This window comes from Ahaetulla prasina, chromosome 7, assembly GCF_028640845.1.
Source record: "Ahaetulla prasina isolate Xishuangbanna chromosome 7, ASM2864084v1, whole genome shotgun sequence".
Taxonomy (NCBI): domain Eukaryota; kingdom Metazoa; phylum Chordata; class Lepidosauria; order Squamata; family Colubridae; genus Ahaetulla; species Ahaetulla prasina.
The window spans coordinates 28,263,605-28,291,576 of record NC_080545.1 but is presented as its reverse complement, the minus strand read 5'-3'; the positions used below and the strand labels follow the sequence as shown (position 1 = coordinate 28,291,576).

At 37.0% G+C, this 27,972-nt stretch overlaps 1 protein-coding gene across 8 annotated transcripts in view; it reads right to left on the bottom strand.

Moving 5' to 3' along the window:
* Positions 1-27,972, bottom strand: part of CADPS2 (calcium dependent secretion activator 2) — a 374,092-nt gene that overhangs the window by 107,132 nt on the left and 238,988 nt on the right. For all 8 annotated transcript variants that reach the window (XM_058189611.1, XM_058189606.1, XM_058189612.1 and 5 more), the window contains 3 exons: positions 15,204-15,305; positions 10,087-10,150; positions 7,727-7,850 (listed from right to left, as the gene is read on the bottom strand). In XM_058189611.1, coding sequence (XP_058045594.1) covers positions 7,727-7,850; positions 10,087-10,150; positions 15,204-15,305 — 290 coding nt within the window. The remainder of the gene's footprint in view (positions 1-7,726; positions 7,851-10,086; positions 10,151-15,203; positions 15,306-27,972) is intronic.

The window sequence follows — 27,972 nt, the reverse complement described above, 5'->3', positions numbered from 1 at the left end:
CAGCTGGCCAGGGGGTTGCAAGAGGAGAAGGAACAGGGGGGAGGAGGGGGGGAGGAGGAGGGAAGCCTCTATCGCAGCTCGCACTTTTTTCTCAGCCAGCCCCGATTTCCAAAAAGTTGCCAAGAAGAAAGAAAAGGAGTAGGGTGAGGAGAGAGAGAGAGGGAGAGAGAGAGAGAGAGGGAAACAGACAGACAGACATAGAGAGAGACACAGAGAAAGAGAGAGATACAGAGAAAGGGGGAGACCAGCTAACAGATGAGCATCTTTGGAGAAGGCGCTCAGGCTTTCTCCGAGCCTGACCCCTGGCGTGGGTGTGTGAGGTTCGGCGAGACCAGCCCCCTTTTCCCACTGCCTTGAGCTTATTAAAGCCATGGCTGGGTGCTGCGGGCCCATCTCCCTTTCTGTCATCCCCTCCTCCCAAATCCCATTCCCACCCTGCCAGTCCTCATGTTAGCGAGGCTGGCGTTGGTCGCGGCCGGGTCAGGCCAGTGTCTCGGTCAAGTGACCGAGGCACACCCAGCACTAATAAGGATTGGAAGAAGCTCCAGCAAGTGCGAGCTGCCAGAGAATCATCCCTGGCCACTTCTCCATCCCCTGCTGTCACCCTTAATTTCTCAGGCCAGATGAGAGGTGACTGGGAGGGGAAGGAGAGGGGTGGGGCCAGCCAGTGATGGGCCAGGGAGCCGCAGCAGAGGGCCCAAAGAGAAGCATGCAGCTCCGGAGCCTCAGGTTGCCAAAACCCGCCCGAAACTCTGCTGAAGATGTTACCTAAGCTGGTAATGAAACGTTCAGAAATTAATCCGTTTGGAGAACAAACCTTCACCCTCATCCTACACCCAAGCTAGATATATTCGCCACTACTGAAAATGCTTGTAGTGCCCTTATTTTCTTCAAACACATTTGGTTATGTGGTTGTTTTTTAATTAGTAAAAAGTTGCTGAAGCAAAGCAGAATTCATCAAACAATAAACAGGCTATTAAGAGCTCCATTCTATGGAATTCACCAAGGATTCTGTAAATAGTAGCAGTTTCTATTTCAGAAACCATGTATTATTCAGGTGATCCCATTCATGGAGATTCCAATAACCTCTATTTATATCAATTCATTATAGGAAACTATACAAGATTTTCTTACTTGAGCTGTTTATTTCCAAGGAAATTAATATATAGCATTAGAGGGAAGTAGAAAAGTAAAAAAAATATAGATCACGTTCCTATATGATTAAAAGCAAACAGAGTCTAAACTTGTAATTTAATTTTCACTAGGATCAAGATGCTTTGAAAAGAACAAAAAAATCTTGTTACAGAAGCCCTGCCTTTCCTGGGGAGAAGAACTAGGAGCGCAACCCTGTCAGCAGCTCCCTTTTCACCACTCCCACAAATATCACTCAAAGCTATCACATCACCACCTTGGCTGTCTTTGAAAATGGAAAGTGACCTTAACCTCAGGAACATCACCAAGGCAACCTTCCTCTTTGCTGAGACTCTTGTCATTTACAGTACTCTGCCGCAGCATCAAGAGTCCACACACAAAAAGGAAAAAACAAAACAAAAACCCATTATGCCAGGCATTGTATGTACATATTAGTGGAACAAGACATTGAAAATAATCTACTATAAGAGGCATATGTGATAGACACATATTGAGGCATCCAAAATATTCTTCACTTGACACACATCAATTAACTTAGCATATGATTTTTCCAATCCCTCTTATTATTTTTTAATAGATCATACTGTGACAATATGGACAGTGGCAGATTCCTGTGCACAGGTGAAAAACTGAAATTTGGCTCAACTCATTTCTAGGAATGAAGAAATTGTTAGTTTTCAACAATTTTAATCAGATACTTTGTTTTGTTTTTTTTAAAAAAATAACTGAATCCAATGTGATTTTTCTGGAAAAAACATTTGCTTGTTTACTTGTTTCTATTTTTCATAATCTTGTAACAGAATGTATAGTTTATAAAATGCATACAAACATAAATACTTATAAAATTGTGTCAGTTAGAAAAAAATAGAGATAAACATGCCAATTTAGAAGAAAACCACTTTCAAAAATCACGCTCTAAAGAAAATACTATTAAAAAATTGTTTTAACTGAAAGAAAACATGATGCTTTGATTTTTTTAAGTTTTCAAACAGATATAAAAAACAAAAAAAAATATATGGTTTTTAAAACAAACAAAAAATAACTTAAAACAAACAAATTATCCATTCCCTAAAATATTAATTGTAGTTAATTCATGTCTGAAGCAAAATCACAATATATGCATAAGCAAATGTAATGTCCGATCAGTAGGGAACAGCTGAAATAGATGTACTAATACATTCCTATACAAAATTAATAAATAAGTAAATAAATACATTTCTCAACTTGATATGTATTTCTATGCGGGGTACAGTTGTAAATGCAATTGCATTTTGCCTTTTTATCTTAACTGGCTTATCACAGGTACTCTGCAAAGTATATATTAGATATAGTTACAAAGAATATATGTTAAAAATACATATATTCTTTGTATGTAACTATTGTGATTCACTTTGTAAATTGACATGGATTGACTTACCTTTCCAGAATTCCCCGCATATTATATTGTTGGAAGTTTTAGTCCAATACATTTAGATATCATCAATTGATGAAGTCTGGGATAGAATTTAAAGTTGCTTGAGAAATATAAGAATTTCACTTCGTGTAATAGATACAAAAGAATTTAATAAGTGTTTAATAAGTTATATTATTAAGAAAATGTCTCTGAAGAAAAAAAATCCAGCTGCTGAGATTTCAAGAGGTCTACTTCAGTCCTTAAAAATAAACTGATATAGATCTCTTTCTATACTATTTTTCATTGTCTAAGAATATAACAGTAGATATTTATGCACCATCTATTAACAGCCTTAATATGAACATGAATGCTTTATCTTGCCTTGTTAATAACAAGAGTTCCCTGATAATTCTTTAAGGATACAGTTCTGTATATTTATGCACGCTTGGTTAAACGGTGTATTTCAATGACTCACCATGCAAACAAAAGCTGACACATCTTCTACATGGTACAAAATTAGACACAACGTATTTCTGAAAAATTGAATTCTGTCTTTCTATCATAAATACAGCTCCAGTTGAAACTGACTCAGAGCAACTTATACACCATATTTATATAAGGGGGGTTAAAAACTAAGGATTCTAAAACACAAATATCGAAAGAATATAAAACAGAATCAAAGAAGAATAAAGCTCTACCATTCAGATTTCAGGAAAAAAAAATCCACAAGATTCCTACCTCCAAGGTCTGTTGGAAACAATTTTTGATAGCTATTATGATAGCAGGATAGGAAAACAATTAATCTACCTCTAAGGTTCTTGAAGATAGTAATTTGTAATTGAATGTACCTGAAGTGACTCCCTTCTACATAACTGTATAAAATGGACAGATCCAATTGGGAAAAAGATTGGGTTTGATATCCTAAAGTTATCCAACAAGTAACTGTTATGATCTTCTTTGATTTGGAAGAGTTCGAGCCTCAGATGTCCAGTGCAGCAGATTGTTGGGAAGAGTCAGCTGATGAAGGTTTCAATCCAGTTTATTTCATTCATTCAATATATAGAATTAGATTTATTATGTCATCTTAAGAAACAACCGCATATTTATATAAAACTTGAAACATTAATATACAACAATATGTTTTGTTTCAGAACAATCCTCTAACTCAGGGCTCTCCAACCTTGGCAACTTTAAGCCTGGCGGACTTCAACTCCCAGAATTCCCCAGCCAGCTTTGCTGGCTGGGAAATTCTGGGAGTTGAAGTCTGCCAGGCTTAAAGTTGTCAAGGTTGGAGACTCCTGCTCTAACTCCTATGTATTAACATGCAACAATGAGTCATATCAAAGATTGGAAATATATAATTAGCACCTTTAAAAAGAAAACAAAACAGAAATAATAGAAACAGAAGAGGTTATATCCTATCCAGAACAGGTTTTTGCCCTTTTCCTTTAATATTCTTTATAAATCTCTATTTCTTTAAACATTTTTGAATCAGAGGTGCTCTTAGTTTCCTTTCATGGGGTGCCTATTTTTTTCACATATGACTAAAGGCTGCAGAAAATCATGATATTATTGCAAGTATTCATTCCAATAAGGAGCGGTTAGGGACAAGGTTTTAAACTATTGCCACTAGCTCTACAAAACAACTAAGAATAACATGAGTGATGTTGACCTGCTGACCAATGTTGAACTGATAATGATGTTAAACAATTCTGGTGTGGTTCAGATTAGTTTTCCCATATTTAGCTAATCAATGCTACTGTATCAGTTTTTACAGATTCAGTTGTGATTCTGATCTTTGACAATTTGCTCAGACAGGTCTAGATGTAAACACATTTAGATGCAAATTAGGGACCTTTAAATTTGGGGGGTTTTTTGGAAAGAAAAAACGTATGGTCTGTATATAACCTGGTGATGCTTACAATAAAAATGCGCGCGCGCGCGCGCACACACACACACACACACACACACACATTAACACACACCCAAATAAATATAGAGAGATAAAATTGCACTAAACTGCAAAATTTACACTTGAATATGTACAAGCATACAATTAACACAACAGTCACTTGGCTCCTTTCCTTTTGTAGCTTATATATAAGGAAAGGTTGGGGAAAAAACAAAAAAGTTGAGTTTATTTCCTTATAAGCATTATAAAGCATTAAGTTATTATTTCATTGTTTATTCTGAGAAGAAAAATATGTATCAGTAAAAGCATCATTTTGAAAAAAGAAAGTTTCTATACCAAACAAGATGATATGTTATCCCCTTAATCACGATGACTGAAATTCGATGGCATCACCAAGAATAGAAGAAATAACACATGCTGCTTGTGGCTTTATTTTCTATTCAATTAGCATTACATATGAAATAGTCAACTAATTTTATAAGGCCATTACTGTTAAAATACTATTGCATTTTTTTTTCTGACAACAGAAAAACATTTCTTTCTAATGATGCTTCTTGGGTTCTTTTAACTAAAACAATGATTGCAAGAACCATACTGTACTATACCATACTGTACATCATAAAACACACACCATATATCATGCCATGTAATGATTTGCCATACCAATGTTTCTAGTTCGAAGTGTATTTATTTACTCAAGTGGCCCATAAAAATGACCCTATTCTGTACCATCCCTATGTTGCTAGTGATTTCTGTTCTATTGGAACTGATATAGAATAGAATAGAATAGAATAGAATAGAATAGAATAGAATAGAATAGAATAGAATAGAATAGAATAGAATTTTTATTGGCCAAGTGTGATTGGACACACAAGGAATTTGTCTTGGTGCATATGCTCTCAGTGTACATAAAAGAAAAGATACGTTCATCAAGGTACATGATTATGATTTACAAAAGTGATAACTCTTTACTTCCTGTTACCACTCTAGTGTGGGTGGCATAGTATAGGTCATACCTGTATGGTTGCTCTATCACAACTTCTCCCTCCTTATCCAAGAATAAGATGGTTCCATAACAATAATACCATTAATTTTTATGGCCACATCAATATGGAATTCTTACTGCAATAATGCATTTTTCTCTTTGTTCCACGGGAAACAAGAAGGCATTTCCCTCTACCCAGGAATTGCCTGGATTCAGACATGCTTAATTTCAGACAAGGACAGAATTTGTGAGCTTCATAAAACAAGATTTGAATTCTGACTTATGAATTGCTACTTAATTAAATATATGTGCTTCAACTGCAGAGAAAAAATGATATTGCTGATGATAGTTCATTTGGAACTTTAAAGGTTCTTAGTTACACTTTTTGTGAGGAAGACTATTGCTTATATTTTCAGAATGTTTTAAAAGATATAAAGTAAAGATATTTCCTTCACCTGTAAGCAGTGAGTTATATGCCAAGATTACTTTGCTGACTTTCAGCCTAGCTTTGGTGACTTCTTCTAGAAACTTTCTATTTTTACACCAATTATTCCAAACAAGCTTGTTAAAAACTCAAGATAATTGAACAGCAAGAACCCCTGCTGTAAGCATGCATTGGATGCTTGCTGAAGGTGAAAAGGTAACTTTCTCATTTTCCAAAAGATCTACATACATCCTCCTTCATTTAAACACAACACGATATCTTAATTAATTATGATAAACTGGTTACTAAGGTGCCTCCATGTTGTTATTCCCATGATATAATACTGGTTGCTATAGTGATGAGATGGCTTTTTTTGGACTAATCAGTGAGGAGATTGGTTAACCCATGTTTGTCAGTGATCCTTAAGAATGAGAAAAATAATTTAAAACAAATGGTCATATATACTATGTGTATTCCTTTCCTTTGATTTTTAAAATATTATTCATGATTGCAATTTCACTTATATTAACATACATTGTAATAAATTGAATATAAACTGGAAGGTTCTACAATATTTCTTAAGCAAAATTATGAAAACTCGTTATATTACTGCTATAACTGTCAAGTATATAAAATTATTTATATTCAGAATATTCCAGAGTAAAATTCCTGGAAAAAGCCCATTATAAGACTGATTTTTACCAACTTGGTACTTTTCAGATGTTTCAGATGGTATGTTCAGCCATAATGCCCAGTTGAGAAAACTGGTCTATATACAGTTATTGACAGTTGTCTTATTTGGATTTGGATTGATTTGATAAATCAGCTTCATAGAATCAAATATTTAAATTTAGATTTAGATATTTAATTATAAACTATAAAACTATTTATATTTATTTGTTTTTCAAAACAATTACAAATGAGAATAAAGACATATAAACTATTCTTTAGATAATATTACATACAAACCAGTGGGTAATCTTCAATGAAAGTTGGATATTGATGCAATAGTATTGTAAGAATGATTTCTTTCTTGACCTATCAACATATCTATGAGTAATTTGTCAGTGCTTCCTTTGAGCTCTATCTGAGGTTGATTTCCATATGCAGATACTGGGCTGAATAAAGTTTTGTATCATGCAATAGTGTGGGGATTCCATAGATCTTGACAAGCTGAGCTGATTCGCTTCATAAATTAATAATATCAGCCGCTGCTCTTTAAGAGAATTTGCGGTATTTTCTTCAGAGTTGCTGAATGAATGATTGCCCATTGACTAGGGTGCCCAACTTGTCTTGCCTCTGGTATCTTCCTTCTTTCCCTGGGAAGTCAAGTTTCCAAGTTTTGGTCTTTCTTTACTTTTATACATGTTATCATTCCACAAGCTAAGGGCCATGAATTAATTTGGCAATGTAGATTATCAGTTGTCCATTAATAAAATAGCCCTATATGTTAAAATTTTGTAAGGATTAGTAATAAAGTATTCTAGATTGACAACAGGAACTTCTTGCTGTATGAAGCAACTGAGTTCAAATGTCAACACGGGGAAAGAGAATGTCTACCAGAATAGGCTGATCTGAGCCACTTTTGTGAAACATAAAACTACAGTTAAATAAAGGACAAAGGACAACTTCAGTATAAAGCAAAGATCATTCATTCAAAGCATGGTCCCAGGAGGCATATTACAGCAATGAATAGGAAAAAGCTCAGTAGTTCGCCAGCTGAGATTTTAATGAGATATTTCCCCTTGCTGTGGTTCAAGCTTTTGCTCAGCAAAGAGAAAAGGCTGCTCACAAAATGTATTCAATGAATGGGCACCAATTGCTTTTACAGCCACTACAGTACCTGATCACTGTACTAACCTTCTATTTTGGCATAATCTGTAAGTCGAGTGTAATTGATCAAGGCTGCTTTCTCTAGGCATTTTCTGACCACTTTCTTCACTTCTTCTGCTGGTATGGGAGTTGCAATATCTTTCATTAAGACCTATGCCAAAGACAATAAGTTTTCGGTCAGATATCGTATCTTCCCAGAAAAGAAAAAATACACTTTTTTAGAAGCTTTTGTAACTATTAGAAATTGAAAAGAAAGGAAATTATTAGTGGATAAAAGCTACATTAAAACCATTGTTGAAATCATAATGTTAAAGTCAGCCCATTGACATATTGTATGAAAGACTAAAATTATAAACAAAAGCCTAAAATTATAAACAATGTAAGTAGCATATGCTCAGTTTCACATACATTAGGTTTCAAAATTGCAAAACAAGATTACTTCTTTAATTGCATGTTGCTGAATTAAGGAAAAATAGTTTGTCAAGACATTTATACCATAGAACTGCATAAGAGTAAATTCTTATGTTATAGCCAAATTCACCCGTATCATTTCAATATGTATCTAGAAGCAGCACAAGAAAAATATGTGGACAGTGAACATTTTAGTCTTGGCTTCTAATTCTTGCCAGGGGTTTTCAGGGATCAATCCCACCAAGAATGCAGTTGAACAGAAGTAATCAAATGCTTCACCAAATGTAGCAAATTTCCTCAGCAGCTACAGTCTAATGCATATTAACCTCATATTAACACTGTGAGATTGGTAATTAAGAGCTCAATTTTATAGACAGGGATTGACAAGATGAATTTACTAAGGGATCCAGCTGAGTATAAGACTTACTGGGACCAAAGCTTCCTAAGACCAAATTTAACTTTGCAGATACTTGCCAGCATTAAAGTTTTCTAAGAATTTTTCTTTCTTTAGAGGTTATTTCGGAAAGTATTTAAAGCAGAGTATCATAAATGATTGAGTTGGATTTATCATTCATACTTTTAAAACCCAACAGGGCCGTAATAGCTCAGGCTGTTAGAAGCCTGTTATTAGAACACAGCAGCCTGCAATTACTGCAGGTTCAAGCCCGGCCCGAGGTTGACTCAGCCTTCCATCCTTTATAAGGTAGGTAAAATGAGGACCCAGATTGTTGGGGGGGCAATAAATTGACTTTGTAAAATATACAAATAGAATGAGACTATTGCCTTATACACTGTAAGCCGCCCTGAGTCTTCGGAGAAGGGCGGGATATAAATGTAAATAAAAAAAAAACAAAAAAAAACAATCATGGCTCATTAAAAACACATTTAAGAGATTTTTTTTTTAAAAAAACACCATGTCTACGTCATGACACCTTGTGTCCCTCACACACATACTGTGTTTCCCTGAAAATAATACCTGGTCTTATTTTCTTTTGACCCCAGAAAAAATAGGTAGGGCTTCTGTTTTGGAGTGGTCTAATTACTGACTCATCTCATGACAGCAGCACTGACAGCCATACCCAGAAGGAGCCCGCTGCTGGCCCACTTCTTTTGTAGCCACTTGCCGCTGCTCGCACGAGTCACCCTAGCCTCCGTTTCGCTATCAGAGGCCTTCCAGAAAGCTGTCTGCAGCTGAGAAACAGGCTCCAGATTGACGCGTGGAATGCCCCTGGCTTCCATTTCGCCTTAAGAGGCCTTCCGGAAAGCCCTCTGCAGCCAATAACAGAGTTCTGGATTGATCTGGAGCTCTGTTATCGGATGCAGAGGGCTTTCCGGAAGGCTCTGATGGCAAAACGGAGGCTGGGGGCGATGTGCACGTCAATCCAGACCTTGTTTCTTGGTTGTAGAGGGCTTTCCAGAAGGCCTCTGAAGGTGAAACAGGTTGGCCACAACACACATGAATGGCAGCAAGCAGCTGAAGAAGTGGGCCTGCAAGGCAAGGCTGGTGTTGCGGTATGCGAGGCCTGGTAAATAGGGCAGCTCCAACCCCCATCCCCACAGTAACTTAATTTTTACCCGTGTGCCTCACCCCACCCCCTGCACCCTGGGGTGGGCAGGGTCTTAATTAGGGCTTAATTTGGGGGTAGGGCTTGTATGGGTGCATGTGTAAAAATCAAGCTAGATCGTATTTTCAGGGAAGATCATATTTTGGGGGAAACACGGTATATGTTTGAAATGTTACAAAGTGCTATGAAGGTCATCAAAGCAAAAGGACAAGTTATTTGGGACTTTTTAGTTTGTAGAGGACAATGACTAGCATTATGTATACTAAACATTGATATAAAAATCTAATAATAATTAAGTATGAACAGCACAGATCTGAGTAGAAATAGACTGTTTTGGTGTCCTTCAGAGGCAGGCTAATGTCTCTGGAGGAAACTAGCCTATGAATGGTTGGTTTTAGTTCATGGACTTACCCTCTCAAGCAAGGAAAGTGTAGCTTTCAAAGCTCCTTCAGGACGTCCGAAAGGAAAGCAGTATCTTCAAAGAGACAAACAAAAAAACCTATTAGAACCTATTAGAAGCCCATCTTATATGGATTTTGCTAGATAATTTAATGCCTAATCCCACATCTTCCTTATCAGGAGACATTTTTAGAAGCGATGTTGCTGATTGAATACACTAATCACTAAATTTTTGAATTTGTATTTACTTTTATTTTGCTATTATTTAATCTGGATTTAGCTATTTATGTGTCTGATTTAACTGAGCTGACTAAAAGGTCTTTTTCTCTATGGATGTACAACTGGATAGCAATTATTTATAACAGCTACTATTTCAACGACAGATTGAAAAAGATACCAGAAACTTGCTGTCGAAAAAAGTGCATTACAGTACTAACTTACAATATTCAGTTGTTTAAAGCTAAATCATGCTAATGATTATCAATACATTATTAGAAATGTGGAAATGATTTTTACTTTTTCTTTCTTCAACATTAAGCTCTCTCTTTGATTTCTTTCTTTTTCTTTTTTTCACTTACTCTATATTAGTTTATATTAGTTTTTTATCTTTTTTAAAAAAATCCCCATCCAATATCTTAAAGCCTCTAGGACCTGGCCAGCACTGCTAGAGCATCACCCTGTCCAGCTACAGAATGGTTGCACCTATCTCAACCTTCCAAAAGCCATTGAAAACTACATCTAATGCTGTTTCAGCACTGTGCCCCAGATAATCTTGTAGACTTTGAGATATTGTTGATAATTCCAGATTCTCTCAATAGAAGCCATGCTGCTTTTGATTGCAGATAATAGTTCTGGCCATCTGGAATATAATGGACTCCCTGTTTTTATACTAGTGGGCTCCATTTAATCTTCTCCTTTTCACTGATATAAATACATTTATTTTTTATAAATATGCAAGTCTCCAGAAAATATTTTTCTGATTCCTACAGTATAAGATTCAAATCTAATAGTACAGACTCTCAGGGCCTCCCAATCGTCTCTCAAGCAATACACATAGAATTACACATAGAATTAAGTATTTACTTAATTCTTTACTTAAGGTACACATAGAAATAAGTATTTACTGTGGCCCCTCTTTTTCTATCGCTCTCTATCTACTCTTTGTTCAAGAGACTGCCAAACTGTGGTCATTTCTTTTGGTCTGTCTGCACAAATTCCCAGGTATGGTCTTCAATATTTTTGTTGATAGTATATAATTCTCTAACTGCTAGGCTTTGTCTATTCTGATAAAGAAATATGTCTGCTATAGTTATAAATCCTAATTGCTGATCTAGTTACATTCCAATTATCACATGCACATAAAGAATATATGAGCAAAATAGTGTAGCATCCAGACTTAGGCATAACAAATAGGCCTTGGAAAACACTATCCCTGTTCTCTCTTTCCCATAAGAGCCTTAACAAATGCTACACAAAAATTTGTGTTTTTTTGCTGAATAAGAGATTTCCAAAAATTAGATAAAAGACTTGCCATAATTTTAGTGGGCTATCCTAGAGATCACCAAATTGGATAACTTTAGATACAACTTATGACTGATAACTAGAAGTCCCCTCTAAAAGAACATGTTATCATTTTAGGAGCTCTTCTAATTTCTGAATCAATTATTTCTACAAAGATGTTCTATTGTTTATAATTTATTAAAATTTGTGTTTATTACTGTTACTTTATGTCATCTTTCAGCATCATTTTTACAACATCAAATAGGCTCAGAATAAATAATCGTCTTTGCAAATTTATTAGAAAACTTGGAAATGAAACGGGGACCTGCCAAGTTGTATTGGCAACTCTATTTTATTTATTTATTTTGTCACAACAATATATGTAGGTATCATACAAAAAGATTATATAGTATATAAACACTTATATGAATAAATATAAGGAGGTATAAGCATATATATATATAGGAAGAAGAAAAGAAAAACAATAGGACAGGAACGGTAGGCACGTATGTGCGCTTATGCACACCCCTTATGATCCTCTTAGGAATGGGGTGAGGTCAATAGTAGAAAGTTTTTGGTTAAAGCTTTTAGGATTATGAGAAGAGACCACAGAGTCAGGTAAAGTATTCCAAGCACTGATGATTCTGTTACAGAAGTCATATTTTCTGCAATCTAGATTAAAGCGGTTGACATTAAGTTTAAATCTATTAGTTGCTCTAGTATTATTGCAATTAAAGCTGAAGTAGTCTTTGACAGGAAGGACATTACAATAGATGATTCTGTGAGTTAAACTTAGGTCTTGTCGAAGGCGACGGAGTTCCAAGTTTTCTAAGCCTAGGATTTCAAGTCTGGTGGGATAAGGTATTTTATTGTTTTCAGAGGAATGGAGAACTCTTCTTGTAAAATATTTCTGGACACGTTCAATTGTATTGATGTCAGAGATGTGGTGAGGGTTCCAAACAGGCGAGCTGTATTCTAGAATTGGTCTAGCAAATGTTTTATATGCTCTGGTTAGTAGTGTGGTGTTTTTGGAAAAGAAGCTACGCAAGATTAGGTTTACAACTCTAGTAGCAGAATACTATTGTTCTTTTTTATTCTCGTTGTATTTGCAATTCTGCAGAATCCTCATCAAATAGCAGTGTATATATTTTGTAGTCTCCAAACTAATTCAGTGAAATATACACCATGGCAAACAAGAAATGTAATTTCAACCTCAAATCCAGAAATTATCCATTAATAACTGCACTTTCTTATGTTTATTCCTATTTTTATTAAATTGATAAAAGTATAAAGAAATGCTGCTAATCACAGAGTTAAGTTTCAAATCAAATTATCCCGTAGGGCTTCTTATAAATATATTGTTATGACATGCCAGTAAATGACTGACCAGTTGAAGCACATATAATTCTAAATAATGAAACCCTGAAATAACTATTTAATTAATACGTGCAATTTTCTTTTACAGTGGTTCTAAGATACATAGTTCCATAAATAGCTTCTCTATAAAAATAATTAAACATTCAAACATTTTAGAATGTCAACTTAGATTTGCATCTAATGAACATTCATTATAACAAGGACTTAAAGGCCAAGTTATATGTTTAGAACTAGGACATCTACTACCATGGTAATAACATACAGTGCTATGTTACATCTGAATCATGTAGTGCTTGATGAGAGCTAGTAACTTGCTCTGGTGCTGAATTCTATGACAATAAAGAGAAACTGAATCCTGCTAAGACTGAGATTCTGGTTTCGGATGGTATCTGGATCTACAATATCTCCATTCAAATCTCATCTAGGACAAGATATATGGATATTCTAGAAATATTTCTTGATGATTCTAAAAAGTAAATTGCTTTAAAATTTGGAATAAAAAAGCCACACCTGCATTTTAAATAAACAAAATGTTAGTGTCCAATCCTTCACTCAATTCTGGGTATGAAATGATTGATATAGCTTTCAATGAAGACTTATGATACCAGATTCCTTTGTATCATAATTAGTTGTTCAGAATTTGCACCTCACTCTTTGAAATACATTAAGAGACACAAATAAATTAATATTCTCTATTTGTTTCTTGTCATCTGAGAAGACTCCTACATCTCACATCTGATAATATATTGCTCCCAAGACTTGGGGCCAGTGTCCATATTTAGAATTTAGAAAAAAATTCACAGAAGAGTTACCATGGTGGACATGACTAATCACAAGCATCATTCTAACAGAAGACAATCTGCTCTCTTCCAAATGAGCTGAAACAAAACTCCTAACCAGCATGAGGGAAAGCGTTTTTGGGGAGTCGGTGAGGATGGTTTCTTTAAGTCTGTCTCGACTGTTGATTGGATAAATCCATACAATTTTCATAGTAGCATTTCTGGAAGTGGTTTGTGATTGTTTTCTTTTTATATACTGTAGATGAGAGAGAATAACTAGTCCAAAGTCACCTTTGGATACTTTTATCTGCTGCACCAAACTGGCTCTCATGAGGGCAACTAGTCTGTGCAAAAGTGACCTATGCTATTATTTTTCAGTAACAAATACAATATATTAATGTATTATTTGCCCTTCCTATCAATAACATAGTGGAATATCAAATATACTCCACATATTAGAAAAGTTAATCCTGCAGCTGTTTGATAATGCTCCACATGAATGCTTGTAATGGTCAAAATCTTGAGGAAACAAATTTTACTCTAGCAATTAGGACAAACTACAGAATCTGTTTGGCAGATTCTACAGTCAATTCTTCATTCTTTGTTGACATCTGCCTCTGAGGACAGACACTTCCTTTTTTGAAGTCTACCTTGCTAGAAGCCCATTTCAAATAAACTAAACCATTACCACCATCTTGTGCTATTTCCCAGCAAAGCCACTACAAATTTTGGACTTTTTGTTTTCCTCGGAAATTGTGTGAAAGTTGGACATTGGGTAAAGGAAAAAGGGGCTCCCTTTTAAGATGAGGAAGGGGAAAAAATACTTTTCCCTCTCTAGAAAATGGATTTTTGATAATAAATTTATCCCACTGCTAAATTGCTGTTAAAAAGAGTAGTGTTTGTTTTTCTTCTACAAACAGCAGTGAGAACTGGATACTGTAATTTATGTCACTGGATTCTTTTTCAGGTTTTATGACATGAGTTAGTGCCTGCTATTAATAGTTAAAGAGGCCAAACATGGGTTGATAGTAGGAGAGGAAGAGAGGACTTAAGTGACCTTAGGATCTCCAAATGGTTTGCATCACTGAACTTATTGATAGAATCCAACTAGCCAAGCATAAAAAAAATCCTCTCCATCTCCATTAAAAGGAAAATTATCATGATGGGTAGAAGTTAGCACTATAATAATTAAACAAGAAACTGCACTGCTTAATAAGGGGTGATTTGTAGAGCTATGCCACTTGTCTAATTTAACACAAAATCAGCATAGTTCATATGTGATTTGCAATGTTAGGTAGGAAAAATATTATATAGTCAGAAATCATGAGCATGGGATGTGGTGCGCAAAACGACTTGACTGCTTTATAAAAGCAGATATTCAAAACACTCATACCAGGTTTTAATGCCTAATTCCTGCTCTATTGTCTTCTCACAGGTTCATATATGTCCAGCTTACAAAATGCAAACACTCACCTGAAGTGGCTTATCTGGTTTTCTAGAAGGGAAGAAAGCCTCTTCTTAATATCTTCAAATCTTTCTTTCTCTTCAACAGTTACAGTCCCAATTCCATCAGGCCTGAAAATTGATACGATTTAAAAAGGTATGCACATTTTATTTCTTAAAAGCATAATCACACACACACAAATACACTTACATTTTTTCTTAACTCACGCATTTGAAATTCAGAAAGTACTTGTAGTACACTAAGTTATAGTTTCATAAAACGCTTCTACTTTCAAACGAAATGGAACAAAGCATAAGCAGAATTAACATATTAGCCGCAAAACCCTTCACCAGGAATAATATGATAGAAGTGTTGAACTGAGTAAACTGATTACTGTATCTGGCAATTTTCCACGGGATGCAGGAAAGGAATACAGTTAAATAAAGTTGTTCAAGTGAGAGAAGCAATAAATCTACAAACAGGAAAAGCAAACAGTTTACAATTTATAGATAAATGAGCAGGGAAGAGCAAGGACCACAGCAAATCCCAAAAACAGAACAACAGTTAGAAGAAATTGCATTTGTTTCTTTAAAATTTATATCACACCTAAAGGAAAACATTCTTTAACATAAAGCAAGATAGGTACTTTGGACTTTATCATGAGTACTATCAGAAAAAGGTAGCAGTGAATGCAGCCTTATTTATTTTCTTCCACTGCCTGCAGGTCCCCAGGATTTGTACCACCATTCTACAGGTAGTTCTCAGTTTTAGTAACTGTTCAAAGTTACAATGGCACTGAAAAATGTTATTTATGACTGTTTTTCACAATTGTGACATTTGCAGCATCCCCAAGGTGACGTCATCAAAATTTGGATGGTTGGCAATTGGTTGTAGTGTCCCTTTTGCAATCTTCTGACAAAGTCAACGGGGAAGCCAGATTCGCTTAACAACTGTGGCAAGGAAGGTTGTAAAATGGGGCAAAATTCTTTCTCGCTTAATAATAAAAATTTTAGGCTCAATTGTGGTTGTAAGTTGAAGATTACCTGTACCTTGCCTTTTTTTGGCGGGTGAGCACACTTCCAAACAAAGCTTTAGGTCACGGTCACCTTTCCTCCCACCTTCCCCTTAGAATGCCAAAGGTAGTCAATGTGGAACTTGGAAATATTCTTGTAAATAAAGATCATTTTTTGGTTTGCATTTATAATACTCACGTATTCTTATTTTTGATTACATAAAACTTAAAAAACTGAGTTATTTATGAGATGAGATGTTATCTGGGCAGGAAGGAATCCATGCTTTAAAGGTTCCACAATTCAAAACCCTGAGGAAAGGAATTGTGGCTTAAAGCGCCAGCTGTAACTGAACTGACCTAAATTATATTGAGAGGATTTCTATATCTGTATCACTGTACAGGTATCACTGGTGCCCATCACATCCTCTGAATTATTTTTTGTGTTGCTGTGCATATGTCCTCACCATTGTCTTTTTATTTGTTGAACCAAACAGCATTCCGTCAAACGGCCAATGATGGAGCATGAAAAATTGCAACCTGCTTTTCCTCCTCCTCTCACAGCTCTGGATTTTTGCTTCAAAGATAATGTTCCCCTCCCCCTCCCCAACACTCATATCTTTCAGGAAGGATGAGGAGGGAGAAGGAGCTTTTTGTTGTGACTCAAGCCCAAGTAGGTAGTAGGAAGCTCAGTCCGTGAAAAAACAAACAAACTTTATTGGAACAGCTGAGAATTACTTCATTCCCAGTGTAGTTCAACTAAATTAAAACAAATTCTTCCCAACACAAATTCCTCAGTTCTATCGCAAACCTTGGTCCAATTAGGCAAACTGCCAAAGGCCTTTCTTGGCAAATGTTCAGGAGTCACAAAAATAAATGCAAGACGTAGACAAAGCAGAAGATGCAGCTACCAACGTTGTTTTCCGGCAAAGCCCAAACGCTATTACTGGTCTGTTTTAAGCCTTATGGGAGGGGCCAATCATCTCTTGGCCCTACTCCCAAGTTGTGCTTTTTGATTGAGTTGCTCTTGCCTTCTGGCAGCTCTTCTTATGCGTGCATTAGGAGCAGGCTCCTCCTGTTCCTCTGGCTCATTACTATCAGTCTCTGGAGGCTCTGGAGTCCCCACCTCACTCCCCGATGGCCCTTACCTCAACTCAGCCTCATCGCTATCCGACTCCGTTGCCAGCTCCGCAGGCTGCTGGCGGACCACAACACTTTCATGAGCAGATAAGGTCCTACCAATGGGAAACTGTGTAACTTGCATGCTCAGGGGAAAACTGTAAAATGCTTTCTAGCTAGCTGTCTGGTGGAGTAGCCAGGCTGAAGTTCATTGGATTGGTTTGCAAGTTCCATGACATACAGGTAGCCCAAAACTTCCATTGCTAAGCAAGAGAGTTGTTAAGTCAGTTTTGTCCCATTTTACGAACTTTCTTGCCACAGTTGTTAAGTGAATCACTACAGCTGTTAAATGAGTAACAGTTTGTTAAGTGAATCTGGCTTCCCCACTGATTTTACTTGTCAGAAAGTTGCAAAAGGTGATCCGATGATGCCAGGACACTGCAATCATCATAAATAATAATAGCACTGAGACTTATATATTGCTTCGCAGTGCTTTTACAGCCCACTCTATGCGGTTCACAGAGTCAGCCTATTGCCCCCAACAATCTGGGTCCTCATTTTACTGACCTTGGAAGGATGGAAGGCTGAGTCAACCTTGAACCGGTGAGAATTGAACTGCTGGCAGCTAACAGTCATCAGAATTAGCTTGCAGTACTGCATTCTAACCACTGCATGCCAGTTACCAAGCATCCAAATCTTGATCATGTGACCATGGGGGTGCTGCAACAGTTTTAACTATGAAAAGCTGTGATTTCAGTATCACTGTAACTTCGAACAGTCACTAAATGAATGGCTCTAAGTCAAGAACTACCTGTAGTGGGGATAATAGTGCCTATCCCTGACAGAAACATTCTTTGCATACAGAAAAAGCAAATAACATATTTGTGATATATACTATAACTATAGTTATACTAGCAGATTTTCAGCATGAAACAAAAAGTTGAGTACAAAGGCCCATCCAATTATATGATTCAATAATATAAATAAAAATTTTGCTTGTTTAATTCAAAGGGTTATTTAGGAATAAGGAGCACATTAACTCTTTCAATGTCAGGAATACCATGGAATGATTCAAGAATTGGTCTGTGTAAACAGTGTGTGGGAATGTGTGTAATGGAATTCTTAGAGTCTTCAAAGAGAATGTCAGTTTGTAAAATATTACAGAATAAGAACATCTGCATGTTCTCCCAGCATCAGAGAAGTGAGTAGCAACCTCCCCATTGCTACAAAAGGAAGTTAGCAAGAGCATTAAAGAATCTACACCTAAGAAATTTACTGATAATGATTTGCTAAAGTACATAGATTCAGTTTTCAAGATTCTGTAATATAATTCCATATTTCCTTTCAATAAAACTTGTTAAAAAGACCTGAAAATCTCACCTTGATTGTGAATGGCTGCTAAGGGCTTAACATTGCACCTCTTTTATATATACAGCCTGTATGTATGTGCATACATATACATTATACACACAGATCCAGACATAGACACACATAATATTTAAACTTTTAAACAAGAATATAAAAGCTAACACAAATATAAAGTAAGGAAGAAACAAGAATAAGAAAAACAAGAAAATTAGAAAAGAAAGAAAAAAGATATACAGCCAGTCCTTGACTTACTTACTCCCTGATTTACTCCTTGACTAGGTGGCTCAGTGGCTAAGACATTGAGCTTGTCAATCCAAAAGGTCGACAGTTCAGCGGTTCAAATCCCTAGTACAGGTCTCCTGCATGAGCAGGGGGTTGGACTAGATGACCTCCAAGGTCCTCTCCAACTCTGTTACTATTACTGTTACTTCATTTAATCATGGCCTGGAATTACAACAGCCTCAGAAATTTCCCACAGTTGAAAATATTGCACCACCCCCCTCACAGTCTTGGGGTGGTGATCTGGGTACTTGGTAACCTGCACACACTTAGATCAGTTGCCAAATGCATGGCGACCATTTGATTGCCATTTGCATTCTTCTCTGTTGGCTTACCCAGAAAGTAACGGACAAGCCATCAGAGAAGGTTGAAAGCTGCTGCTGCCTGTCAAAAGGACTCCCTTTCATCTCTGGGGGATTGTAATTAATCATAATTCTAATTAATTAAAACACTGATGTTTTCTGTAGATTATTTGTAAATTTTGCAAGCCACCTAAAGTTCATTAGATTTCAGGTAAGACAAACTTATTAAATAAAATTGGCGTTGTTACTGTATTTATTTTCCTTGAAAAAAATACAATGTTTTAAAGATGGAACAGTATATTTTCATTATTAACTGGTCTGTTATTTCTCATTCTGAAGGAATGTCAAATTATTAATTTAAAGAACCCTCCTGACAACAACCCAACAAATTGCTAAAGATGGTATATTTCTCTTCTACTACAATGAAATAGTATATTTCGCCAACAAGCTATGACCAAAGATTTTGTATTATAAAGCCAATATAAAACAAAACAAAGGGCAATTAAAATTAATCATAATATTGGTGCCTCAAAGCCTAAAATAGTTTTAATTCTGAGTCCTTGGTGTGCAGCCATCATTGATAGGAGCATTATGGTAAAATACAAACCTTCTTCCTGAACTCATAACTTCATAAGTCAAATTAACTCCTTTGCTTGAGAAGAAGATACTTGATCCTTCTCCCCCCTCATCTCTTAAACTTGATATATACCAATGGCTAGATGTATCACCTCTTGGCTTTTATTAGAGTGCACTTCAAATGTTACAGGCCTTTTACATATTATCTCTCAGCAATCTTTACAATAACCATCCGGAGTTCACTGGTAGTATTATCCTTGCATTAAAGATGAAGGACTAAAATAATGGAAGCAGGGCCTAGGATTGTACCCTAAAATAAGATTTTAAGGTTTTCACAGCTCTCAGACTCAGCCCTGATGCAATTACATACCTGCTTTTTTGTTTACGTCACTAAAAGATGTATAACTATGTAGTCAGTTTAGAACAGGGGTCTCCAACCATGTCAACTTTAAGACTTGTGGACTTCAACTCCCAGAATTCCTCAGCCAGCTTTGCTTTGCTGGCTGAGGATTTCTGGGAGTTGAAGTCCACAAGTCTTAAAGTTGACATGGTTGGAGACCCCTGGTTTAGAATAACATCAATACTATTATCACCAAAAAAGTCAGGACAGCTTAAGCAGGTGAAGTGCTAACTGAATATTTTGGCAGTGAAGAATCAAGCATGAGAAACTCTACCCTCTGGTAATGAAAAAAATGTTGCACTGATAGGCATATAGCTGTTTCTTTCTTTTTAGACCACTCAGGTGAGAGAAAATCATATTTCTTTGAAAATAATGTTAAGGGTTCGGTAACATCAGATAGGGCAAACCTCAGACATATCACCATACTCTGTCATAAATGTAATGTGAAAGATTGAGTAACTTCTTTTTCCCTCACCCTGAATGCTCAGAGCCCTGACAAATGGAACGTCCTCAGATTCAGGTGAATTTTCCTGCCTAATTTGACTGTCAGGAGACATTGCACTCTGCAGTGATAAAGAAAACACTCTTGTCATATTAAACTTTGCTAGGGCATGTCTGCATCTGTCAGGAAACAGGCCAGAGGTCTTGATAATGACAAGTGAGAAAGGTAAATCCCAAGAATGTCACCATCTGTCATGCTCTCCTAGAAGAATTGTTACAGTTCTATAGAAGACCTCACTATTTATCATGTCACACAAAATTGTTGACATGCCTATGAAGTACTACAGAAGTACTACTGATTAACCAATGCTATTAAAAGCTATAACTCATGAAAACATATTCTTTTTAATAGCAATAGCACTTAGACTTATATACCGCTTAACAGTGCTTTACAGCCCTCTCTAAGCCGTTTACAGAGTCAGCATATTTCCCCCAACAATCTGGGTTCTCATTTTACTAACCTCGGAAGGCTGGAAGGCTGAGAACATTGGTTAGCTGGAAAAAGTACTATTATGCTATTCATTTTAGAATAGAATAGAATAGAATAGAATTTTATTGGCCAAGTGTGATTGGACACACAAGGAATTTGTCTTGGTGCATATGCTCTCAGTGTACATAAAAGAAAAGATACGTTCATCAAGGTACAACATTTACAACACAATTGATGATCAATATATCAATATAAATCATAAGGATTGCCAGCAACAAGTTATAGTCATACAGTCATAAGTGGAAAGAGATTGGTGATGGGAACTATGAAACGATTAATAGTAGTGCAGATTCAGTAAATAGTCTGACAGTGTTGAGGGAATTATTTGTTTAGCAGAGTGATGGCCTTCGGGAAAAAACTGTTCTTGTGTCTAGTTGTTCTGGTGTGCAGTGCTCTATAGCGTCGTTTTGAGGGTAGGAGTTGAAACAGTTTATGTCCAGGATGCGAGTGATCTGCAAATATTTTCACGGCCCTCTTCTTGATTCGTGCAGTATACAGGTCCTCAATGGAAGGCAAGTTGGTAGCAATTATTTTTCTGCAGTTCTAATTATCCTCTGAAGTCTGTGTTTTTCTTGTTGGGTTGCAGAACCGAACCAGACAGTTATAGAGGTGCAAATGACAGACTCAATAATTCCTCTGTAGAATTGGATCAGCAGCTCCTTGGGCAGTTTGAGCTTACTGAGTTGGCGCAGAAAGAACATTCTTTGTTGTCCTTTTTAATGATGTTTTGATGTTAGCTGTCCATTTGAGATCTTGCGATATGATAGAACCCAGAAATTTGAAGGTTTCTACTGTTGATACTGTGTTGTCAAGTATTGTGAGAGGTGGAAGTATGGAAGGGTTTTTCCTAAAGTCTACCACCATTTCTACGGTTTTGAGTGTGTTCAGTTCCAGATTGTTTTGGTTGCACCACAAGGCTAGTCGTTCGACCTCTCGTCTATATGCGGATTCGTCATTGTCTCGAATGAGACCAATCACTGTTGTGTCATCTGCGAACTTCAGTAGCTTAACAAATGGATCATTGGAGATGCAGTCATTGGTATACAGAGAGAAGAGAAGTGGGGAGAGCACACAGCCTTGGGGGCCCCTGTGCTAATTGTACAGGTATTTGATGTGATCTTGCTTAGCTTCACCTGCTGCTTCCTGTTTGTTAGGAAGCTTGTGATCCACTTACAAGTCTGTTCCGGTACCTGTAGCTGGTTTAGCTTAGTTAGAAGAATGTCTGGAATGATGGTATTGAATGCTGAACTAAAGTCTACAAAAAGGACCCTTGCATAGGTCTTTGGAGACTCAAGATGTTGTAGGATGTAGTGCAGAGCCATATTAACAGCATCATCTGTTGATCTATTTGCTCGGTATGCAAATTGCAAGGGGTCTAAGAGCGGATTCGTGATGGTTTTCAGGTAGGAAAGCACTAGCCTTTCAAAGGTTTTCATGACTACAGATGTTAGAGCAACTGGTCTGTAGTCATTCAGTTCCTTGATGGTGGGCTTCTTCGGCACTGGGATGATGGTAGAGCGTTTGAAGCAAGAAGGAACATAGCACATCTCTAGTGATTTATTGAAAATATGGGTGAAGATGGGGGCCAATTGGTCAGCACAGACTTTTAAGCAAGAAGGAGTTATCTTGTATGGGCCTGGAGCTTTTCCTGGCTTTTGTCTGTGAAATAGGTCCTGCACTTCCTTTTCTGTGATCACTAGGGGTTGTGAACCCAATGAAATGGGGTCAGTTGTAGGAGGCTTGGCTGTTGTTGGTGTGTCTGATTATTGGCTACTATAGACAATCACAGCTTCCCCTTCTGCTATGATTTTGTAATCGTTGATCCATTTTCACTTGCTGTACAAAATCTGCCCTGAGAATGCCAGACCAGAGGGTGAGAGACCAGTATGAAACCAATATGATCCATATTGGTCATCATTGCTATAGGAGTTGACAAAGTTTATCTTCTCTGTTTTACATTTGTGGGAAGTAATGTTTATTGCTGTTCTCACGAAAGACAGCAGATAGCCAAATTATTTGCTTTTGCTCTTCTGTAAAGAGTTTGATCCCTTAAGAGGGAATGGCAAGAAAATACTTCGCAGCAGAGCGCTTTAAGATCCCAACGCTGCCCAAGTGATAAAAGCAGAACAGTTTTTCATGACATATTTATTGTCTCCTTTTAGCTTCTTGTTGCCAACAAACAGTAAAGTGCTTTAGATATAGTTAAATTTAAATGTCTACCTCTTTAGTTTTTTTTAATCTTATCCTTTATTTAACATAGCTATTGATTAGTTTTTTTGTGTATTTGTATAAATATATGAAAATAAGGATAAGGCTGCAACAGATTTTCTTACAAATATTTTTCTTATACTTTCTCTTTTTTCACTGAAAAAGTGCTCGGTTGCCTGATTTTCTGACATAAGTGCAATTTGAGGAGTAATGCTAATCGAATGGCAAAGTGCTTATTGGAATTAAAAATGCAACTCCAGCTTTGAAGTGTTTTCCTTATGATTGTAGTGTTTTCTATTAGTTCTGAGTAGCACCTGGGACTAGCAAAACAATTTTGAATATGAAAATACAGATATTCTGATCTGTTGTCTTGTAAGTTGTAAATAGTGTTTTTCCATCGTGGAGCGAACAGCAGCTCTGTTTCACTGCTTATTTCATAGCAAAACAATATAGGAATTTTTTTTTTACAACTTTATTTCTCTCCTCATTGGTAAATGTTATAGAGAGATATTTGACCAAAGCCAATCACAACGTTGGGAAGAGGGACAGGTTATAGTTTACCTAGGCTGGACACCAATATATACTTTTATTTTGGGTTTGAAGGATTTTTGCACCATTTCCTCACAAATAAAATTTGTTTGAAAACTTGTTTTGCAATATCATTACTTGCATTTATAGAAGTGAGAAGTTTTTAAATAGATGGAAAACCTAATGGAAGTTTTAAAATACTGTTGAATTCATAATTTTAAAAAGTAGTTTCATCTCATATTAGAAGTACATATAAAATTGCATGTTTTATTTTTCAACCAATTATAAGTATTGGAATCATTCAATAATTTTAGATGTGTTAATTGTCCAAACAGCCATTTAATCTTCCTCCATGCAATTGATACAATTATTATTGTCTGCATCTCTAGCATATATCAGAAGATCCCTTAGTATCTTCATTCCCTATTATAATAATAGTAGCCTTGACATCACCAAAGCTAAAACAAAATTACTTGCATTTTCTAGAAATTCTGTGTCATGTCACATCCTGGAAAATCAGTGGTGTCAGCATGGAACAGGTCTAGTCACTTAAATATGCCCGTTTTCTTTTAAGCAATAATGCTCTAAAAAGGATCAGACAAAGGGAGTAGTTTCAAAAACTCAAAGCTAAGCAAAATGGACGTCAATGTTTATCCAATCCCTTCATAAGATTGAAACCACTTTGATTTCTATAGAGCTCTGCATTTTATTTGGCTGCTGGAATATTGCCTTGACTTACTTTGGAGAACTATGGCCTACCTGGTTTTTTGGGGACAGCTTCCTACCTACATGGTCAATCCCTACCCTCCAATACGTAACCTTAACTGCAGGCCTGCAATCATGGTGCCTCTTTAAATATCTGACTATATTGAATTTTTATTAAGATTGATCAGAGGTAAAACAGCAAAGTTCCAGAAAGATTTCAGGGGTTTTTAGGGTTTTTCTGAAAGTTCCAGGCCCCCAGCTACCCTTTGCCTTCACCCAGAAGTGTTTTTACTTTGACCACATACAACATTATCTGTATTCCCGGGAAATTGATTTAACAGAATTTAAATCATCTTTGATTTAAAAACATCTTTGCCATTGTTTAGATGTGGCACTCCATGAATAGATGTTATAGCCATAGCCATCTGCTCTTATATTATCTTTTTTACTCAGTAAAATGCATAATCTTCCCTTTTTACATTCTACAAGTAAAAGTAGAGATTTTAAGGCACTTACCTGATTACTGAAGAACGCATGGCTCTCTTTCCAGCCCCAAAACTCTAGTTTCAGTTTCAGCCCAGACAGAATCAATCTATTCTGCTAATCTATTTCCTCGGTGATCAACTGGCTGGCTCTGCTGGGATTTGAAGTCCACAATAAAATAAAATAAAATAAAATAAAATATTTGTGCAGCTTTCTGAGATTTGGTGTGTTTCTGTAGTGTTTCACTCTAACTACACAAACACACAAAATCTCAGAAAGCTGTATGTGGCATATTGTGTGTGTGTGTGTAAAGTGTGAAAGTTGGTTTTTGAGCTTTTTGTGGCTATGTGAAGTGTGAAGTGCAGCTGCTTTTACATTGTGTGTGAGTCAGTTGTGTGTGTGTAAAGTGTGAAAGTTGGTTTTTGAGCTTTTTGTGACTATGTGAAGTGTGAAGTGCAGCTGCTTTTACATTGTGTGTGAGTCAGTTGTATTGTGTTGTGTGTGTGTAAAGTATGAAAGTTGGTTTTTGAGCTTTTTGTGGCTATGTGAAGTGTGAAGTGCAGCTGCTTTTACATTGTGTGTGAGTCAGTTGTGTTGTGTGTGTGTAAAGTGTGAAAGTTGGTTTTTGGTACCTCTTATTGTTTTTTATACTTTGTTTATTATTTTTATTATTTATTGTTATTGGCCACGCCCACCAAGCCATCTGACCACCAAGCCACGCCCACCAATTAAGCCACGCCCAAAGAACCGGTAGGGAAATTTTTTAGATTTCACCCCTGACCTAAACCTCTTTGATGTGCACCCATTCTAGAGTTCTTTATTAATCAGCACGTTAGCAATTATTACCTCAGCATTTTAAGACTGCCACAGGCTAATATTTAGCAGTCTAAGATTGCATTAATTTTTCAGAGAACAAGGCTATAATTTTAGCCTTTTTATACATTTTGCATATACTTTTGTTGCCAAACCATTGCTTCCTGTAGCCTTTAGTTGCTAAAAGGTTCCTAACTTGTTTCCTCAAGACATGAGGAACCATGTTTTTCTTGACCAGGGGTCAGCAACCCGTGGCTCTGGAGCCATATGTGGCTCTTTCATGCCTCTGCTGCAGCTCCCTGTCACTCAAAAGATGCTTCACAACCACCAATGTGCAACATCCAGCGGCACACAATTTATTGAGCTTTTCGACCCCCAGTATGCCAACCATAGATAAATACGTTTTTAAATGAATAGCATAAAGATAGAAAACGATATATGCAGTGTTATCTTCATTTTAGATATAAAAAGGGTTTTGTGGCTCCCAGTGTTTTCTTTTCTGTGGGAAACGGATCCAAATGGCTCTTTGAGTGTTTAAGGTTGCCGAACCCTGTTCTTGACCAACCAAAACCAAAAAACAAGAACCCCCCAATACCAAATAATTGCTTCCTATAAAAACATGCTTTACTTTTATACCACCTTTGTTTTGTCAGAAGAATAATTATGGGGTTCCAACTCAAGCTGGGGTTGCACAAGAATAAATAAAAAAGAGATCCAGACAGTTGTGAGGAACAAAGGAATATTCCTAAAAGCAAAACAGTTTGCTTTAGGGGCAGGCTACAGAGAAATGGGGTACAGTGGCAAACTTTTATAACGTATGGAAGTGTCTATATGCTGAGATTTGTGTGTGTGTGTATTCCTGTGAACATACAGTTCTGCTGGGAGACAATTTAATTAACTCTATTTGTATTTGTAGACTTTATCTTTTGATATGTGGATTAGTTCTAGGTAACTTATTTTGGGGTTTGAGGAAGTTTTCTAATTTGATTAACTTGGCGACACTGATTCTCAGTCCATTAGGATTCTGTTAATATTTGAAGGGAAGATGGAAACAGTATAAAGAATAAAGTATATTTGGATATAAAACTTCTCACAGTTTCTAAAGGAAGAGAGGACTGGAAATCCATGCAGACCCTGAAACTTAATTTCCAAACTGAAATTGTATTAAAATCTCAGAGGGGTTGTCGAAACACAGGTTTTCCGTTATAATGGAAAAAGGGGTCTGGTGCTGTCTTCGCCCCTGCCTGGGGGAAAAAGTCCAGATACGTCATGTGATGCCGCCGTGACACCACGAGTTTGACATTCCTGTCAAACATTCCTGGAACATCTCAAATGTGGAAAAGCATGCAGAACAGCCATTTGTATTCTGAGTTTTCATAGCAGAATGTTAAAAAAGGGAAGATTATGCACGGCTAATCGCACCACTGGCTGGCCCCACCCCTCCCAGTCACTCCTTATCTCACCTCGCCTGCCTTGGCCACGGCATAGCAGCTGCTGCTCTCTGGCTCCCTGTCATGTCCCACTCCTCCTCTGACGGCCGAGTCGGGGAAGTCCGTATCAAGCGTGGCTGCAAAGCCTCTGCAGCTTTGCAAAAGTTCTGTCAGAGTTCTCAGGGCAGGCAGGAGACCAGGATGTGACTTCAGCAATCCAAGTTAGACTTTGCCTGACTCAGAGAATGCCAGAAAGCAGATCCTTTATATAGGCCATGGGGTATGGCTCCATGACTCAGCACTTATCCAGGCCTGCCCCTCCCTTCCTTTTGCTGACGTCGCCTCTCTATTCTCCGGAAGCGAGGATCTCTCCAGCCTCCAGCTGTTGGTAATCTTAGCTCATGACTGGCTTCACATTCTTCAGGCTCAGATGCTGTGGGGGAGGGGTCTAGTTGCTCCGTTTGTCTGGGCATGGTGCCAGGACTGGGGGCTGGAGGCACGTCAGGCCATTCGTCTTGCTTGGCCTGTCCGGGCATGGTGCCAGGGCTGGGGGCTGGAGGCATGCCAGGACATTCTCCTGTACTATC